This window comes from Aristolochia californica, unplaced genomic scaffold (genome assembly GCF_029961685.1).
Source record: "Aristolochia californica isolate CCGP_79_NKW_82.1479 unplaced genomic scaffold, dmAriCali1.0.hap1 SCAF_9, whole genome shotgun sequence".
NCBI lineage: Eukaryota > Viridiplantae > Streptophyta > Magnoliopsida > Piperales > Aristolochiaceae > Aristolochia > Aristolochia californica.
The window spans coordinates 36,356,638-36,375,574 of NW_027182290.1; the positions used below are offsets into that span (position 1 = coordinate 36,356,638).

Consider the following 18,937-nt stretch of genomic DNA (forward strand, 5'->3'; position numbering starts at 1 on the left):
TATGAGCTTTATCTCTTCATCTCATATAATTATTAAAACACGGATCTTCGATTCTCAAGAAACGGAAACACAGAGCTTCAAGCTGTAGCAAGGACGGATCCCGCATGACTGCCATTGAAAAGAATAATGATCTCACTCACACACAGAGACCTCAACAGAGACGCAGTCACGGTAAAATTAATCTCCCATAGCCTCACTGTCTCTCTCCCGGTCTTCTACTCAGTTGCCTCAACTACAACTGCTTCTTGTTGAAGTAACTCCGTCTTTGCTCATGATAGGGGCCACGCCTAAGGGCCTCGGTGACCATGATACTCTACTTGGTTAATATCAGTTAAAAAATATTGAGGAATCTAAAGGCACGAGGAGGGGGGCGTCCAGCGCACATGGAAGTGAGTAAGGAATAAGTTTGAGAGAGAGAGAGAGAGAGAGGGAGAGGACGAAGGAGATGGATATTATAAAGGGCAAAGAGTCCATTGTGTCGGACAGCTTTTGGTGTGAATTTTTTTGTCGATGGCAAGAGGAAGAGACGACCCTCATCAAAAGCAGAGAAGCCCACTTTGACGTCGACATCCGACCTCCTTCCCCTCTCCTCGCCTCTTCGCGTCCTCCAGGATTCCGTTCATGATTGTTCGGATAAAAGGGTTTCCGGTACCAAACCTCCATTGCCACCCTGATAAAAATAAATAAATAAATAAATAAAATCATAAATTTATCTCAAATTAAATTGAAAACTTTAATGTCTTGGTGGGCCACACTTTTCCCATTTAAGCTCCGGTGGGGACCTCTTCAACTCTTTAGGGCCTTCGGCAGGTAGTGGCCACGCTCCTGCTGCCCAACGGGGGTATTTCTGGAATCCAAGTTTAAAAAAACCAAAATAAGGGCAAAAGTGTAAAACGAAAAAAGAATGTGGAGAATAAGCCTATTGCCTGCACGTGCATCCACTGCTTAAGAGCAAAGACAGCAGGCCGCACCCATTCAAATTAGATTGGAAAAAAAAATGACACCACGTGACATTCGAATCCGTGAAAAAGAACCGCGTAAAAAAATAAATCGCCACATCGGCCGCAAAATGTCGTCACGGAAACCAGTTGAAAACGGTGTCACGTACAACCACGTGAAGGACACGTGTCAGACTCCTACCAAGAGGCAAATGGCAATCAGTGTCCACTTTTAGGGGGGATAAAGGGATTAAATCAAGAAGTTTCCATGATGAATAGATCTGTGATTGTGGGCCCAGGGCCCACAGTGGAGCTTTGAAATTATGCAATGAGAGTGCAATTTTCACTGGAATAGGGTATCTTTTATGCATAAATTGGGAGTCGGGACATAGTAACAAAAATGATGTGACCGTTCCAGATTGATGAAATTTAGACTCGTGGGCCCATGAAATGAACCGTCAAGATGACTATGATGATAGGTAAGGAAGCATCTTAGACAGAAAAGCTGCAAACTTTAGTGATGGAAAGAGAAGTTTCTTGTCAGGGTGTCAAAATTATTAAATTAAATTTATTAAATAAAACAATGTACCTTCCGACATTATGGTTATGTCACAACAATTTACTTGAAGCTTAGACAAAATCTTTTGACTATCAGAAAATCTTTGAACAGCATTCGAATTATCATCTTCCCGCTTCTTTAGACTCTATCCTTTGCTTTGAAGGAGACGTTTCACTCGTCAGATTACTGTGTTCTTTATCTTCTTTCCTAATTTCGAGATTAGTAGCCTAATGGGGCTTCCTTTTGGCGCTAAAGAGAAACGAAGATTAAAATATAGTGTTCGTCTGCGACTGAATTTTTACAACTCTTATAATGGAGATGGAGGAGGAAGGGGTTTTTGGAAGATGAGTGGGAAAGCCACTTGGTCGGGAATGCCGGACTCAGTCTCTCGTTTTGCGTGAAACTGGGCTTTAATGGAGGTCTTGTTTGTTCTTTTTGACTGGTAAGTTTGTGCTCTCTGAACCACCATTTGAATTTGCTTCTGAACAATCCGGGCTTGGCAGTTGGCCCCTACAGAACGAAGGGTGCTTCTTCACTCTTCTCCATTATTTAAGCGTCATACGAGTACAAGTGATGATGGTAGAGGACTTTGTTTGAATGAGCTAAGAGACAACTCGGGAAAGAAGGGATAAATATTTGCAGGAATCGGGCATGGATAAACCAGAAAGAGAAAGAGTTATTTATTTATTTTTTATTTTATTTTTAATTTTTATTAAAAAATTAGCTAAGTGGAGAGTGATCACACTTGTTGACTGAGGGCTGTCAGAGCACTATGTAAGTGAAAGTGGTTCCAAAAGCGTTAGTGAGTTGCTTAAGGGGAGAGTGAAAATGAATTCACTTTCACTAATTCAGTTGGATTTTAACGGAAATACTTAAATTTATTATTAATAAAATTTATTTATTTATTATATTTATGATTTTTAATATTATATTAAATTACTATTTAGAGTTATTAATTTAGACTAAATAAAAATTTATCTTATTTTATTAATAAATTATCCTATTTAGTTATTTTTTATATTCATGACTTTTAATAGTATATAAGAGTGATAATTTAGATATTGTAATAGTAAGAATTTGATTAAGTATATAGACATTATAAAAATAACCGTGTTTGTTTATGTATATTATTTTTTATATTTAATTAAATAATATATTAAAAAATTTTAAATAATTTATTTATCTTATTTTTATTATGAAGTTAAATATTAAGGGCTTCAGAGAGGGCTGGACCCAATATGATGAGCTCCGGGTGCTCTCTGCATCTATGTATAAAATCGAATCGGGACCATTCATTCGTGCGAGATTGATACTGACTCATCCTTAGACGGAAAGCATAGAGGATGGGCCGTTTTGGGGTTTAAGTGACACTTGGTCCATTGCCTTTAAAAACTTCGCTTGGCCCATCACAGCTCTTTATTTGGGCCTGCATGCGCTAACCGCACCGGAGAGCGGTGCGTGGAAAATTATACTTCGAAAATTAAAGAAAGGAAAGAGCGGGATAGCAGTCGCGCGAAGCCCCTGTTGGGCACTCGAACCGGCCTTCTCTGGCGACGCGGGGACACAGTAATCATGCAGAAAAGTTCAGACTTGCCACGAAAAATGGCCGAAATTCGGTTGATCACCGAGAAGGAGATGCAAATCCATCGGCACAAAGCGGCTTCGACCATTAACTCTTTGTGCGAGTCCCTGCAATCGATTAAAATGAAAGCAGAAGAAACAGCTCAACATCAAGGTATTTTTCGTGTTCTTGTCTAGGTCCGAGGTGTCTCATGATAGTTCTTTAAGTTTCCTTTGCACTTCACCTAAGTATTGGTCGTTCTTTCTGTACCAACTAGTTTACTGATAAGAAACTTGGGACCGACACTTATGTTTTGGTTGTTTACTTAATAGTCCAAAATTTTAATTGGACGGTTCTAAAATTCGAGTTAAGAATCATGGCTGATCATGTTTTATAGCCAGAATTGGTGCGTCCTGTTTTATATTTTTAGACTTCACCCGATACTCTCGAGGGAAAGAATATTTACTGCAAAATTCAGAGCCGAATTTTCTAGGCTTTGTAATCCAAGGTAGCAGTAAGAACAAAAAATGTGATAATTTTCAAGATTTTGGTCGCCGCGCATTTGCTCCAATCTGGTCATCATTGAATTCAATGTTAAAGACATTGTTAATAATTTTTCTTTTCCCTTTAAACTCCACTTTTAAAAAAAAAAAAAATTACCGAGTTCTGAGACCATGATAATTAAATGGAAATTTGCAAGACTGTAGTTTTTAATATATATTTCCTTTGTATCTCAGATTGAATTCAGTTGGCATCTCTATTGTATCACCACCGTGGTTATTATGCTTATCTTTGTATGACTGTCATTTTCATTTTTATCAATGTTTTGCAGTTAAACTGTTGAAACTGAAGGATTACCATAGACAACAGGTAGATGATATGGTGTCAGGTGTGCAGTTAGTTCTTTTTATTTCCTTTTTTAAAAGCACTATTCCTCAATATCTTCAGCTCTTAGAATTGTTTCAGTTTCCAAGTGGCTTTTATTTACTCTTTATTTAGGTCAATAGCAATTGAGATTAAATTTATTTTGTATATAGATATAGGACTGAAGTAGCTTTGGATATCCTTGTTGGTTTGTTTTTTATTAGTTGATTCTTAGCTGGGTTTCATTTCTAGTATTAGTCTGACTGAGGAAGACCTTCATTGTGATCACGTTATTTTTAGCATATAAAATGTTCTTGTGCTGGATCTTTTATATAATAAGATTAGCCTTGAAATGATAGATTGATGTATTCCTTTCAATGTATCTGTTGCTTCTGCAGTGAAGACTCAGAAGGAAGCCAAGCATCGCAGTACCATTGAAGCTCTTTCTGACGTAAAAAGTAGAGTAGAAAAACTCGAGAAGGTGTTACTAGAACAACAGAGAAGAAGAGATAGATGCAAAAAAATAATATCCGAACAATTGCTCGGTAATGTTTATTCAATCTAGAGTTCTCATGTTTCAATCCATTTTCAATGTGGTCGTTGAATGGTTACTATGACTTTTTATAGTAGATGTCATTGGTTTATAAAGACAGTTGTTACAAAGTTTTGTTCTTCTTGGCCAATGGAGTTCTGTTTTAAACATAGTGCTTAATATCTAGATAAAATTTAGGCTGCAGTTTCAATTTTGATCCTTGTTCTTTTTTATTCTTTGAACAAAATAACTTTTTGCCAGTTCGTAAACAATGAAATTGATTTGAGAGATTTAAATCCTCTCTTTGAAGGGTTTCAAAAGAGTGATGAACATAGAATCCTATTAACTCAGATTAAAATTTAAGATTTACTAATCTCTAGTGTTAAGCTATTAAAAGCATATGAATACTAGATGTCTTACCTCCTTTTTTCTTAATTCTGAAAGGGATTTGCATAAGTATTTCCTCAAACCTTAATCTTTGTCCTGTTTAAAGAATTTATTGATTGAGATAAAAATTTACATTTGGTTCCTAAGGTTTTCTTGCCACTTTTGTGTGTGTGTGTGTTTTTTTTCCTGAATGTCTGTTTTTATTCTCATGCTTGTCAGCCTTGGCTGCACTGGACCAAAAAAGGAGTAAAGTCAAGGAGCACAATGAAGACTTTCAGGAACCGATTTGCTGGTACAATAGGGTCCTTGGCATCCACATTGAAGGAGGCCAGGGTAAGCAAGTCCTTTTTGCCTGTCACGATTTATCATTTCTTCCTATTTGCATTAGAATTCCTCCTCATGATTATTCTTGTACCTTGGTTTTTGAAGGGGTCAAGTTCATTTTCAACAAAATTGATTTGAAAAGTCCAAATAAGAAGTTTTCCTTTACAATTCGACATGACAATGATACCTACACTTGTAAGTATGACTTGTACTCCTAGTGTGTTCTTAATCTCATGTATTGACAATAGTTAGTTATTCTTGTTGTTCCACACTATCTGATATATATGAAAAATTCCCATCTTGGGTATGCTTTTCTATTTTATATCAGTGGTAGATTGTGAACCATCTTTGGATAACATAGAAGACTTGATTCAAGACTTGAACCAGACCAATGAGTTGTACAAGTTTGTGCGGACTATTAGAGAAAAATTTCGGCTTGCTACATCAGATGGTGCAATCTCTGACCTGCTGAAACTTTCTGATTATACCTGTAGGCTGATGAACCTGTGAATCTTTGAAAAAACTAATTATTTTCTCTTTGTTTGTCTTCTTCTAATAGCTCCACATCATTTCACTTATTCAGACATGCCTTCAACCAGTATAACAGCTTCTGCTTCCTCAGTATCTGTGAGTGGTCAAAACAAGTCTCAAACCGGGCAACGAGCAGATCTGGATAGACCTTCAAAAAAAGTCAATCATGGCATACCATATAAGCCTCTAACTGCATCTCCTGGATCTGCACTTCCAGTTCGCCGTTCTCCACGTTTTAAGGTGCATGGAGATCCCACTTAAAAAATTAGTTTTTCTTTTTAAGTTCTACCCATTTATTTGTTGATTACCCTTTTTTTTTTTGGAAAAGTTGATTACCGGCTTGTGGTTTAGATTCAAGGAATACCAAAGTTGTGTTTCTTCTAGAGTGTAGGTAATCTAGATTTCTACAACAACTAAGAAAACTACATTTTGAATTTAAGTTTAATACATAAAACTTGAAGGATATAAAGTAAGGTTGTTGCTGCTACTAAGAAAAAATACCAAACAGAGAAAAACAGAAAGGATTGATTGTGTTACCTATGAAGCTATTTTGTAGGCATACAAATCAACAAAATATGAAACTCTTATGCTGTCCCTTCTACAAAATAGATTCTAATTAGAACTTTCTAAATTTAGTTTTACTTGTTGGAAAAGAAATTTAAAAACTGGAATTTATTTTTTATCTTAAAGACTTGCTAACTTTAGGCTATACTAATTTAGAAACAAATACTTCTGATTCCTTAATCCGTCGGGGCACCCATATACTGGACCCTCTCTGCCCCTTCTGTAAAAATGCCCCAGAAATGGCAACCCACATTCTCCTATCATGTCAGTTTGCCCATCTGGTCTGGACATCCCTTTTAAAGAAAATTGGCTTCCAATACTATGCCTCGGGAAATTAGCAGACGCTGTCCTCTCACTCATTGACTCCAAACTCCCAAAGACAGGTAAAATAATTATATCATGTTGTATTGGTCATATCATTTGGGCACTCTGGAAAGAGTGTAACCGGAGGAAATTCAAATTCAAAACCTCTCATTTTGAGGTTCTGACGGAGCAATCACCAACCAAGTATTTGTTTGGCTCCTAAATAAAAAAGATCCAGAAACTTCAAGGGAAACTGGCAAACAATCGCTGGTCTATCTCTGCCCTCTCACCCCCCCCCCCCCCCCCCCCCCCAACAATGGCTATATGGGCCCTCCCTCCTCCCGGGCATATAAAGCTCAATTTTGATGGAAGTGTTCTCGGTTGCTCGGGTTCGGTGGTGTTATCCACGATGCAGCTGGTGACCTCCTCTTCTCTTATGCAGGCCCCCTTGGCAACTCTGACTCTACCACAACAAAACTTGCGGGACTATTGCACGGGCTGAAAATTTTCTCTAGCCACCTCTCTGGTCCTCTTTGTATTGAAGGCGATTCAAAAGTGATTATCAATTGGTGTGCAAACTCTGTTAGGCCCCCATAGCGTCATTAGGATATGAGTAATGAAACATGTAATTTATTTTCCCATTTAAGCTGTAAATAGAATTACATTCCCCGCTCTACTAATCACCTGGCAGACACCCAAGCCAAGGCGGGCATTTCTCTCCAACACTTTGTTGTGGAGTCAGGCCCCTGGACCTAGGTTTGTAATTTTTCTTCTCCTTTTTATCAATATATGCACCATTCATCAAAAAAAAAAAAAATTAGAAACAAATACCCAAACTTAAAACAGGAAAATTTTGCATGAAAAAACTTCTGATTGAAGCATTTAACCAAATCAACAAGTTGTTGTTTAAGTGATGCTTCCCATCAAAACAATAAGGTACTCATCTTCTTAAACTCTCTAACAAGTTTGCAACTTTGAGATTTTCCATTTAAAACTATTAATTTCTAGAATTTGAGTTTAAAATTAAAAATTCAGGCATTTTTATATTGGGTCTCCATCTTTCTTCTTTCATAAGCATGAGTGGTTTTGAAGTGATCTCTTGTCTTTATATATTCTTCAGCTAGATCTTCTACATTATGATGTATTGCATCAAGGGGTTAGATCTTCAACTTTTCTCTTGCTTTTCTTGCAACTTTACTCATGATTAACAAGTTTTTATGAGCTCCCTAGATTGTTTTCCAATATTTTCCAGTGAACTAAAATTATCGCACAGACTATGAAACCCGAATGACATATAATATGATTGATTCAAGTAATGTAATGGATAGAGCGTCAAGGCTCCAGTGCTAGGGAAAGAAAAACAAGAACCTTTGCATCTCGGAACTGAATTGTGCATGATACGATTGTTTCACCCACATTTTTATGTATTCCTTGGTGGGATCATGCTAACTGACTAATAATAGACTTCTTCTTTTTTCAGTGAACCATAATTTTGTTTTTAAAAATGAAACATAATTAGATTTTTCACAGCAAATTTATTGCTGTTTTCAGATGCATGCTGTAACTGATTTGACCCTAGCCTGAAACCTGTGCCAGGTCCATGTACCTTGTACATCAAACTAAAAATAAACTTTGCAAATAAATTTATGGATCTTAAAATTTTAGTCCTGTTAATTTAGTGATGCAACCTGGTTAAGTCTATTTAACTTGATCCTGTCTCTCCATCACACTGCATCTTGTTGTAACTGAAGTTTTTAAGGAGTCAACACATTTGTGCCCACCTCCTGGCCCAAAAGGTACAGAAGAGGGACTGTTACTTTCTTTCTCTTACAATGTCCATAGTAATTTTGTCTTTTCCTTATTCTGTGTCTATATCTGCTGAAAACTCCCATGCTACATCTTGTATGTCATTCATCCTTTTAACTTGCATTGATGTGTCAGACGGGCAATTGTAACCCGGCCCAAAATTTTCATGAATGTATTTATTGTCAACTTCTCACGTGAAGTAGGGCATGAATTTTCCGCTGCCTGAATTGATTATGATTAAGACAACTTGTGTTTAAATGCATATAGTAGTAACCTGCTCGAAGTGATACTATAAAAAAAATCTTATTCAGCTTCTCATAATTGAGTACTTGGGAATAACAGAATATACAATAACTGCATGAAGACAACTACGGAATTACTGTTGTATATGGAAGTGTCTTGATTTGGAGAGGTTGTCTATACGGCTGCAATTGAAATGATCTCTGAACGATTTGGTGGCCATGACCAAGGTAAATATGCTGTTGAATCATTCTAGCAAGCATAAGACGGTTTTTTTTTTTTTTTATCCCATGGGGTAATTTATGAAAATTTAAACATGTTTGTCATTTATTGTTTTCTTTCCTGAAATGTATCTATGTAAGTCTAATTAACTTTTGCTGTATTAGAAGCCAAAATTGCTTTCATATGCCTATGGATTCTCCCCTTCCAAAACTTCTCCGTCCTGTTCTGGATTTTCATTAATGTATTGATTCTCCCCTGTTAATGTTAATGTCTTTGCCAAAGCTTAACTGATTAAAGACTGGGTCTGTCTTGCTGATCCATCGTTTTTGAGTGTTGTAATTGCTTAGCGCATTTAGGCGATGCGTCAAATATGCCCTACATTATGTAATTAAACTTAATAGTTCATAATTGCCAAAGGATCACTGGGTCATTTTGCATCAACAACTTCGTGGTTAAATGTTTCATCATTCGCTAGATATGAAATGAACTCTAATCACAGTTTATTTTCCATTAGCTGTATTTATTTGTGGACCCAAAGCCACAAGACATGCTGTGGATGCCCTTGTTATTTGACTGAATCAAAGTTCACGATAGAAAGGTTGATTATAGGATGAGTGTGGTCTTGTTAAAGAAGAGGTTTGGCATCTTACCTGAAAAATGAAGCTTGACGAATGTAGTTGAGAAGCTGGTTCACTGATTTCGCAAAGGGAAAATACCGAATATGCATATAGTTAGGTCGTTAAGAGTAAAAAATGTAAACCGGACATGGCGACTTATGTGGCTCATCCAATCTGTTTTGATTCTGTAAATCTTAATGTTGTACAAGATATAGGTGTCTCATCAATTTTATTATTCTAACATTTTAAAAACTGAAACAATCTAATACGTAATAAATTTTACTTGGCCTGATTTTCGACAAGAAGACCCCTTGTTGACAACCAATGACGATGATGGCTGACGCCTTTCACCAGGTTGCAGGAATTCATCTGCTCTTTTCGAACCGCTCGGCCACTTTGAGGGGAAAAGCCGTATAAACAGCTCGAGAGGGCCTTTCAAAGTATAGGTTGTGTAAATACATAAAAAAAATTAGGAGTCGAAGTACACAATTGATTTATACTTGCATCCACTGTAGTACTATCACAGACGGATCTCTAAAAATAAACATCACCCAAGTCACAGACAAGAGCAAGGGTCTCACTCTTTGCGACCAAGGAATGGTAAGAGGAAAACAAGAATAACCGTGACTTAGGGACGGTTCCATCCAATTCCTGCGTTCCCTTTGTTTTGAAATACTTGCAGTGGTTCTATAGGACCCTTATTGGTATTCCCGAGAGCTTCTCCCTGTCAATGTTCAACAAAATAGAAGGTTATATAGAATGTCAATTTTCGGAGCAAGGGATCCTAGCTACAACATCTACAATGGACTATGCTTAATGTTTTATCCCACGTCGGGTCAAAACATCAGTGCTGGCAGGCTCTTGTTTAGTGGATACAGCCAGGCACTTGGAACGAGAAGATTGTCATTTGAATGGCTTACAATATGAAAAATGATGTTTGCCTAGTCCTAAGAAAATGAACCATGTCTGTATGATGCTTACTTCTTTCCAACCCATGTTTTCTAAAATTCTTCTACCATAACTACCAGCTCCGAAAGACATTTTGACAGCTTCAGCAGCAGCCTCCTCTGTACTGAAAGCTGATGATTGCTCCTCTTTGCAAGAAGTGCCATCCGGATGCTTTTGTCCTGGACCTACACCAAAACCTCCATGTAGACTTCTTCTCTCAGCTGCCCTGTCTCTGTATGTGTGGTTTCTATGCTGCAAGTGAGTGGTGGGGGAGAGGAGAGTAGTTCAGTGTGAAGAAAACAGTAAAAACTCTTGTATACTTATATCAGCTTTCTTGATGAGAACTGAAATAAAAAAGGTACAGTTCACAAAATGCTCACCTTTGCCATTACAGATGGAAGCTCACCAGGTGTTGAAATAGACAGCTGATCTGAGTATTCATATTCGCAACCTTCTCCAAGAACAGATGAGGATGTACTAAGCACACTAACTAAATCAGGGAAGCCCCAGTCTCCCGTGGGATTGGAAGAATCATATTTTGACAAGGATGCTAGATATCTTGAGTTAGGAGTCCTCAATCTATAAACCTGCCCTGGAGAAAAATATAAATTTGCCAGAGAACAAGAGTAAGAGAAAACAAACACACCATGAGCAAGAATAAAGTCTGTTCACACTAATAAATTTCTTTTCTAAATCAAATTTTATATCTAGGATAAATTCCTGGAGAGTCTGCTAACACAATTTTCTTGCTTCAATTAGTAGTGTATAGAAGATTACATTGTAGATTAGCAAGTTACAACACACAGAAGAACACGAATGCTAAATTAGACACCCATGTCGCAGGGAAATAAGTTTTCTTTTCTCTCATCTTTAGATGTATTTTCCTATCTGATGGCTTCTTACACTTTTTCTGTTTTTTTGAAAGGCAGTTTCTTAAACCATTTACATTCACAAACAAAAAACAAAAACCAATAAGATGCCAATAGCTTCTTATGAGCCTCTTGCACCTTGATTTATCAATACAACTCTCTTCTGTTCTCTATTTCTTTCAAGTTTTGGAGATGTTTAAAAAATACAGTAGCACTAGAAGTTCTATACTAGGTAGACAGACTTTATCCCAAAAAAGAAAAAAGAGAGACACAAACCTGAAGCAACTCGTACCAGATCAAGGTGTGATTCACATATGGCAGCTGTTTTTAGAAGAGTTGCACTGGCAGGCAAAGAAGGATGAAGCTTAGAGGACCTTTTCACTAGTCTTCCCACCAGTCTAGCTACCTCTCGATGCCTTTTCTCTTCATTTTGGATGACCATTTCCCAATCCCACAAATCTATAGCTGAAGATGACAAACTATCTTCCCCTGTTTGTGCAACTTGACCATATTGGGCCAGCCAATTTTCCTCCTCCCAGGAAATATCTGCAGAAAAATACTCTGCGTGAAATCCTAGGTTATATGTACATGTATCACTACAAACTTTCATAGGCATGCATCCCAATATATGACAGAGTTTACAACATATATAACTTGACAAAAGAGAAATTTGTACAGAGTTATGCAATAGCAATAGGACAGGAAAACTAGTGATATATGAACAAGATAGAGAAGAAGCTCCAAGCTGTGAATACAATAGGATAGCAAGATCTGAAGATAAGTGAAGAACGATGAGCACTACCTTGTGGTTCTGGTTGATCATTTGCACCTTGCACACAATCTGTTGTTTCCTCAGACAGGATCATCTCTGAACCAGATGCATCAAGCATGATTTCTTCAGTAGATGAAACTGAAAAGCAAACAGTAAAACCAGTTCATAGTTGCATAATCTGAGACGATATTTCGTAATCAACAGCAAAAGAGAGACTTCAGGTCAGAATCACCATGTGTTTCCAAGTTTCCTGCCATCTCATCCTTTTCAATTGACAAGTTTGAATAGCCCGCCAAATATAGATCAATAAGTGTGTCCTCCAACCTGAACATAGCAAATTAAAGCTTCTGAAAGGAAGATTAAGCAAAAGATTCTGCCAGCACAAACCATTCAGATGGTGGGCAAGGACACAGCTTTTCGATGTCGCCATTGATCATGCCCTCGGTTTTGCCTGTTTAGTGCATCTGAATGAATTAAGTGACCCATATTACAGCTTACCCAACAGTTTTTTATTTCTTTAATATTTTAAACAATGTTGAAATTGATGCCTAAGCATGTATTCAAGTTAGTAACAACATTACATACTTGGAGCTCATGGCTCAAGTAATATAGCTCAATCATGTAATCTTACCAAAGAGTTTTTATTGCACAGTAAGGTAATCTGATAGTTTAAATGGTATCTAAACGAACATAATTGACAAAGTAATCAATGCAACTTGTCTGTGTTGAATGTTAGCATTTTTGAGTTTTCGTTTCAAACCTTACCTTCTTCATTTTGAAAAGGCTCATCAGAAGTCACTGCGGAGGATTCACAACCTTCATCTTCTCTGCCCTGGAACAAAAGAAAAAGATCCAATACCTAAATAAAAATATCAGACAAGCTATTGATTACGAAAAAATCAAATAAGCTGGATAAACAATTTGCAACACCTTCTCAGGTTCCAACAATTGGTATCCTCCATTAGAATAAGTATAGTATAGGCCATCTTTGCTGCTATAGTACCAGCCAGCATTCGGATCGTGATAGAAACCACTACTGCAGCGGATTCACAAGTCAACAGCAATCAGGATTAACAATATAACCAATTCATGGTAAAAAGAAAGTAAATAACATTCACATTGACTAATTTAACGAATGGAATATCTCACAGGACATTGAAACTTAGAAAATAACGAGCTTTAAATAAACCGTCTGAATTCTAATGAAACGAATAGAACACCTCAGAGGAAATCGAACATTGCAGAAAAAAAAAAAAACTTAAAAGAAGACAGAATTCAAAACAAAACAAACTTAACTCTCTAACGAGCATAAAAAGGGTTGTGAAACTCGATTAGGCCATTCCAAAAAATTAGGAAATGAATTGATCAATGCGTATATCAATTAAAAATGGCGAATCATACGGATGAGCCTTCGGAAAACAGATTACCCGTTAGGGTTTTTATGTAATAAAATTCATTCGTGGCGACGAAACTACATATACGAATATCTGAAAAGCAACCTCTGTAACATATTGAAAAAGTTTGGACCTCGCATGGAAATAGAGCTGAGAATCTTCGTCCCACTGGAAGCAATCATTCGCCTGCTTACTTCCGGAAGCGGTTTCCTCTGTTCCCGCCATTTCTTCGTTTCCAGTCCCCCTGACGGTTTCGGGGCTTTTCGTATGGAAGAAATACTTATTATAAAATTTTCTTTTAATTAATCTTTTTATTTTAAGGTAATAAAATTTATTACGTAATTTCTCTCACTTTCATGAAATGTTATGAATTGTTTCTATACAAAAATATGAGAAAATAAATAGAAAAAAGGTTAAATCTACTTGTCTTTTATAGCTTCAACCTTATTTTTATTATTTATAAAAAATATTTTATTTCTAGTATAAATATAAATACTGACTATTTTTTATTGTTTGTTATTTATTAATTATCCATTGTTTATTATTTTAAATTGAATTATTTTTATTTTGTTACATCAACATAAACAACGAAATTAATTGGTTAAAAATAAAATTTCCTAATGAAAATTATTTAAAATAAAAAAATAAAATAAACCAGACCCAATTCCCAATACAACCCGAGAAGATTAATCGATTAAAATGCAAAAAGTCAAATACAACATATTCCAATATTTTCCCGAAAACCAAACCCCCGGGTTAAACCCAGGACAAATTCCAAATGCAAATATAAATGCAAAGTCCCCGCACCAAATATGCGAATGCGCGGGGATTCAAAAGCAGGATGGGCGAAACCTGCTCTGATAACATGTAAGTACATAACCAATACAACCCTAAAATACTAGTTTATTAAGTGGGACAAGGACCCACACTTACACCCACCCCACTGTGGTATTATGTAAGATAATTAACCAATACCACCTGAAAAGATTAACCGTTTAAGGTGCGGAAGACCAGTTCATAACACAAATCACCAACATATTCCAACACTCCCCCGTAAACCAAACCTCCGGGTTAAACCCAGGACAAAAATTCCAAATACAAACACAAATGCAAACATGCGAATGTGTGGGGATACTATGTAAATACCTAATCAATATAACCCAAAAAGACTAGTTCATTAAAATACTGAAAGTTAAATACTATACACATATCACAAACATATTCCAACAAGATTTCTCCTCTGGGCAAAGTACATGTTCGCTGCGCTGGAACGAGCTGGTCGAGAGATGCGCAGTGGGAAATCGCTTCAGAAGCCTGTTGTAAGCCTGTTGAAGGAGCAAGGAGGGTCGAGTTTAACTGGATTAGGAGCAGGAGGCCAGATGCTCCTTCAGAAGCCTGTTGTAAACGAAAGGTCGCTCGAAACAAACCAAGTGACCACCCCTCTTTACGCTCAGCAGCGTCGTGTTGCCGCCGCCGCCCAGTTGCCTGTACAATTTCAATTTAATGTCAATACCCTTAAATTTCGATCCAATTCTCAATTCAAAACTTAAAATGGAGAAGCTAACTGTGAGCGGACTAACTCCATGATTATCTTGGCAAGGTCGAGTGGGAAAAACTTATCGTCTTCTCCCCATAGTAGAAGTATCTTCTGCAACGACAACACAGAAAATTTAAATACTGAAACAAAACAACGCCATTGAGTTCAGTCTTGAGACAGAGCAAAAGTTACCTGCGGAAAGTTGGGGATGACGGTATCTTCATCGCTGACAACCAAACGCGCTAGAAGTTGAGATCTCTCCTCCCTGTAATTGAACAGCGACTGCAACAGTCAACCAGTTAAAGGCCTATAATTGGTTTAATGGCGGCATTGATAGTGGTGCCATTTGCTGGGTATTTTGTTTAGATTAGTAGATAGTTTTAATTTAAATTTTTTTTAGCAAAGTATTGATTAATTATATGTTTGGTTAATATTCTTATCGGTTCTTTATTCATAGGATTTTTAATATTATTATTACGTTTTTATTTAGTAACCTATTTTATTCATTTTGTTCTTTTACCAATTGAAAAAAGAGAAGTTTAGCTTTTTACCCAAAATTTTAATCTTAATTAGATAAATGACGACGGTTTGAAATTTTTTCAAAAAATACCCAACTTTAATCAATCAATTATACATGTATAGTCAAAAGTAACACGTAGGTTTTGACTAATTACACGTCACTACATCAACAGCACTCAGCGCACCACTCGGTGTACAGTCAAAGGTGTCAGTCGACTCACACTCACTGAATGTTAATGATGTGTAATCGGTCAAATCCTATAGGTCATCTGTGATTGTATACATTTATAGTTGACAAGTTAAAATTAGGTATTTTTTTAAATAAGTTTAAACCATCATTATTTATCTAATAAAAATTTTAAAATTTGGGTAAAAACCTAAATTTCCCTTGAAAACATGACGAAGGTGGAGGAGTTTGATCTCTACGAACAACATATATTTCTTCAGGCTTTCGGATTCATACATGTTTCCAGTAAGTTAATTGATAAGCTTTGAGCAAACGATAGTCCAATCCAGGGAACTCAAAGAAAGAAGAAATCCAGGGGAAAAAATGTACCTTAAGGTAGCCAGTGTAGAAACAATTGGGTAACATCAGTTTTGTGTCAGGGGAAACTGCAATGGCGAACAGGTTCCTGAGGCCCTCTCGAGTTGTTGGGAGCAATAAATCGGAGAAAGAATGGAAGCCCAGGCTGCGGCTTATTGTTGCAGCCATGGAGCTAGTCACGGCAGGTACCGCTCCGGTGATGACGAGAGAGACAACCAGTGTCGGCTGCAACTCCGCCATCTTGAACGCGACCGTTCCTCCATAGCTGAACCCAACCACGCTGCACCTATCCACGCCCAGCTCCGTCAGTGCTTTGATCAAACACCTAGCTTGGAATGCCGGCGTCCGGTCGGTGCTGGAGGTGACTGACCCGCCGAAGAACAAGAGATCCGGCACATAAACTGCGTACTTTGCGCGGGCGAGTGACACCACCTGACACATCCATGTTAGAATTCCGTTTGCTGTAAACCCATGAAGCAAAACCACAGCAGGCTTCTTCTTCTCCAACTTGCGCGGAATCCAGAAGCTCATCACGGTTCCGTCTTCTATCTCCACAGTCTGCCGCCTCAGACCTGCTAATATTCTGATCATCCCATGGAAGACGGGCAACAGTGCTTTCAGCAAGTTCACCATTTGATCTCTTCGGAGACAACCTCGTCGCGGGATCCGAGACGTGAGCCTTCTACCCAAGGTCAGCTCTGAAATCCTTCGGGAATGCAACCCTACCCTCTCCTGTTACTGAAGGTACATCTTTGGGTAGATAAGCCTTTCAGGCCGCTACATTTTCTAAAATTACCTATTTTTAACAAAAATAACCAACTTGTAAAGTTAATATAAAAAAATACCTAAGTTTGATTGCTTAAGTCGATAACGAAATGTAACATGCACATTACGACTATAACATGCACATCACCACATCATCAGGTATGTGGACGACATGTTATCATGATACGTCATCAAGGTACTGTGTCACCGCTACATGCATTCATTATAGAATTGTTCTTTTGTATTTTAAAAAATTTTAAAACATTAATTTCTGGTTTTAAAAACCATAAACTTTCATTACCTTTTTTATTTAATAATTGTTTTTTAAAAAATAATTATTAAAAAACATAATGTATTTTTTTTAAAGCTATTATGCAAATTTTTTTAAATATTACAATTTGAATAATTTATTTAAGAAAAAACTAGTTTATTAAATAAAAATATATAAATTGTTTTTAAAAATATTAAAATTATTATTTAAAGTTATTTGGTGAAATTGTGATTTTATTAAAAATAATAATTTTTTCACATTTTATTTTATTTTTCTAAAACTTAAAATTATGAAACTTGTACCAACGAATAAGAAATTTTGAACCAAAAATTAATTTTTTTCAAAATATTAATTTCAAAAGAAGTCATCTAAATAATAAAAGAAAATTTTGGGAAAAAAACTTGTTGACGTGGTGTGTTGCTGATATATCATGATGATGTGGCTGATGATGTGATGCCACATTAGTGATGAATGCTGATGTGTCTCTTTTTTTCCAAGTTGTCAATTTACTAGTTAAAACTTTGTTATTTCTAAAATTTTGTTTATGAATTGATAATTTTTATAAAAAATAAATAAAAAATAGATAATATTTGTTTCATTGTTTACTGTTATCAATGAAATTGAATGGATCTGTCTACCATCAAAAGACTTGGGATGAAAATCAACTCGTTCAACTACATTTATTATCCATGCTCAATTTTAAGTAGAGGACATGCCTAATTTTATGTAAAATGTATGCATAATTTTATATACAATTTATATGACATGTATTTTATATAAAGTTTTAAATGTAGGTTGGAGTTCAAACTTAATTAAAATTATTGGGCTCAAGCTCGATTAAAATTTTAGGTTCGAGGTTAGGCTCACTCGAGCTCGAGTTTGAAATATTTAAATCAAAACCGACTCAAACATAAACAAGTTTAGGCTCAGCTCAATTCGATGCCACCCCTACCCTTTGGTGATGTTATATGCCAAAAATGTGCCACCTCGTTTGCTTAAGTGGCTCTCAAGTGTCATTCTTTTCAAATTCAATTTTGACAACGGCCCTATACAATCCACTTCACCTTCACCGTTGATTATTTTTTTATTTAAACAACAGATTTGTATTGTCATATAAACTTGCTTTTGACAATTTACTATCTAATTCACAAAACTTCGACCATTAAGACCATTGGTCAACCAGTGATTAGGTTCCTTTAATCTGGTCATGATCAATGTTGATAATCTAGACCATCGATGGGGGTTTTAACTTGGGTAATTAATTTTTTTATGTTTACATAAGATAAATTTTGATAAGTCTAAATTTTATTGGGTGTACTGTCTAAATTTTTGTACGATAATTTAATTAACAAGAAACATGATATCTTCGACTAAATAACAAACTTATTTTTATTGGATACTAATTAAATATATTTTTTTAATTCAGTTGACATAAAAACAACACAATATGTATAATATATTCGGATAAATCGTCATAATTAATTTTTTTACTATCACAATACTTTCACACCATACACTCTAAGTTAGTTTTATTTAAATAAATTATTTTATCTTTGTGGGACCTTAATGCAATAAGCTAGACAATGTGGACTCTGTGCCCTGACGTCGGTTTGTTACTAAAGAGAGCCCTCTGATACTTATACAAGCTTAGGCGACAGACTCCCGATATGTTTCTTGACCAACACATCCAGAGGTGAAAATCGAATATTTCCACCGCATCGAATGGCTAAAAGGACAACCACGACGAATCTGCTTTGTGCAATACAGAAAGATCTAATGGGACCTTTCACTGTCACATCGTCCATGAAGGATTCTTCAGGAGAAGAGAATCTCTCATCGCAGGGGGCCTGATTCGACGTCCACGCTTTTG

The 18,937-nt window shown here is 36.4% G+C and overlaps 3 protein-coding genes across 4 annotated transcripts; 1 reads left to right on the top strand and 2 right to left on the bottom strand.

Annotated features, from left to right (window-relative positions):
• Window positions 1–3,007: 3,007 nt before the first annotated feature.
• LOC137942069 (kinetochore protein SPC25 homolog) lies at window positions 3,008–9,080 on the top strand. 2 transcript variants are annotated; one of them, XM_068787744.1, is made up of 8 exons: window positions 3,008–3,232; window positions 3,891–3,947; window positions 4,321–4,467; window positions 5,061–5,174; window positions 5,271–5,360; window positions 5,494–5,655; window positions 5,749–5,936; window positions 8,712–9,080. In XM_068787744.1, the coding sequence occupies exons 1-8, from the start codon at window positions 3,070–3,072 to the stop codon at window positions 8,721–8,723; spliced, it is 933 nt and encodes a 310-aa protein (XP_068643845.1). In that variant the 5' UTR covers window positions 3,008–3,069; the 3' UTR covers window positions 8,724–9,080. The 2 variants fall into 2 exon arrangements, with proteins under 2 accessions (XP_068643845.1, XP_068643846.1); XM_068787745.1 differs by having other exon boundaries at window positions 5,494–5,616; window positions 5,725–5,936.
• Window positions 9,081–9,762: 682 nt separating this feature from the next.
• Window positions 9,763–13,664, bottom strand: LOC137941959 (SUPPRESSOR OF ABI3-5). Its single transcript, XM_068787596.1, has 10 exons — window positions 13,565–13,664; window positions 12,968–13,073; window positions 12,803–12,869; window positions 12,425–12,488; window positions 12,270–12,361; window positions 12,068–12,175; window positions 11,542–11,811; window positions 10,777–10,988; window positions 10,430–10,648; window positions 9,763–10,172 (listed from the first exon to the last, which is right to left on the bottom strand). The coding sequence occupies exons 1-10, from the start codon at window positions 13,654–13,656 to the stop codon at window positions 10,077–10,079; spliced, it is 1,326 nt and encodes a 441-aa protein (XP_068643697.1). The 5' UTR covers window positions 13,657–13,664; the 3' UTR covers window positions 9,763–10,076.
• A 594-nt stretch (window positions 13,665–14,258) lies between these two features.
• On the bottom strand, window positions 14,259–16,664 carry LOC137942181 (uncharacterized). The gene is made up of 4 exons (XM_068787875.1): window positions 16,044–16,664; window positions 15,161–15,250; window positions 15,012–15,079; window positions 14,259–14,916 (listed from the first exon to the last, which is right to left on the bottom strand). The coding sequence occupies exons 1-4, from the start codon at window positions 16,662–16,664 to the stop codon at window positions 14,793–14,795; spliced, it is 903 nt and encodes a 300-aa protein (XP_068643976.1). The 3' UTR covers window positions 14,259–14,792.
• Window positions 16,665–18,937: the final 2,273 nt, after the last annotated feature.

What these genes read in the sequence shown, in the direction of transcription:
- LOC137942069 (XM_068787744.1), top strand. Translation starts at nt 3,070, where the DNA reads ATGCAGAAAAGTTCAGACTTGCCACGAAAAATGGCCGAAATTCGGTTG. An exon ending in AATATCCGAACAATTGCTCG is followed by an intron (nt 4,468 to 5,060) that starts GTAATGTTTATT and finishes CATGCTTGTCAG; the next exon opens with CCTTGGCTGCACTGGACCAA. An exon ending in TGACAATGATACCTACACTT is followed by an intron (nt 5,361 to 5,493) that starts GTAAGTATGACT and finishes ATTTTATATCAG; the next exon opens with TGGTAGATTGTGAACCATCT.
- LOC137941959 (XM_068787596.1), bottom strand. Translation starts at nt 13,656, where the DNA reads ATGGCGGGAACAGAGGAAACCGCTTCCGGAAGTAAGCAGGCGAATGAT. An exon ending in CAGCTCTATTTCCATGCGAG is followed by an intron (nt 13,074 to 13,564) that starts GTCCAAACTTTT and finishes AATCCGCTGCAG; the next exon opens with TAGTGGTTTCTATCACGATC. An exon ending in TGATCAACCAGAACCACAAG is followed by an intron (nt 11,812 to 12,067) that starts GTAGTGCTCATC and finishes ATTTTTCTGCAG; the next exon opens with ATATTTCCTGGGAGGAGGAA.
- LOC137942181 (XM_068787875.1), bottom strand. Translation starts at nt 16,664, where the DNA reads ATGGTGAACTTGCTGAAAGCACTGTTGCCCGTCTTCCATGGGATGATC. An exon ending in TCTACACTGGCTACCTTAAG is followed by an intron (nt 15,251 to 16,043) that starts GTACATTTTTTC and finishes TGACTGTTGCAG; the next exon opens with TCGCTGTTCAATTACAGGGA. An exon ending in CTTGCCAAGATAATCATGGA is followed by an intron (nt 14,917 to 15,011) that starts GTTAGTCCGCTC and finishes GAAATTGTACAG; the next exon opens with GCAACTGGGCGGCGGCGGCA.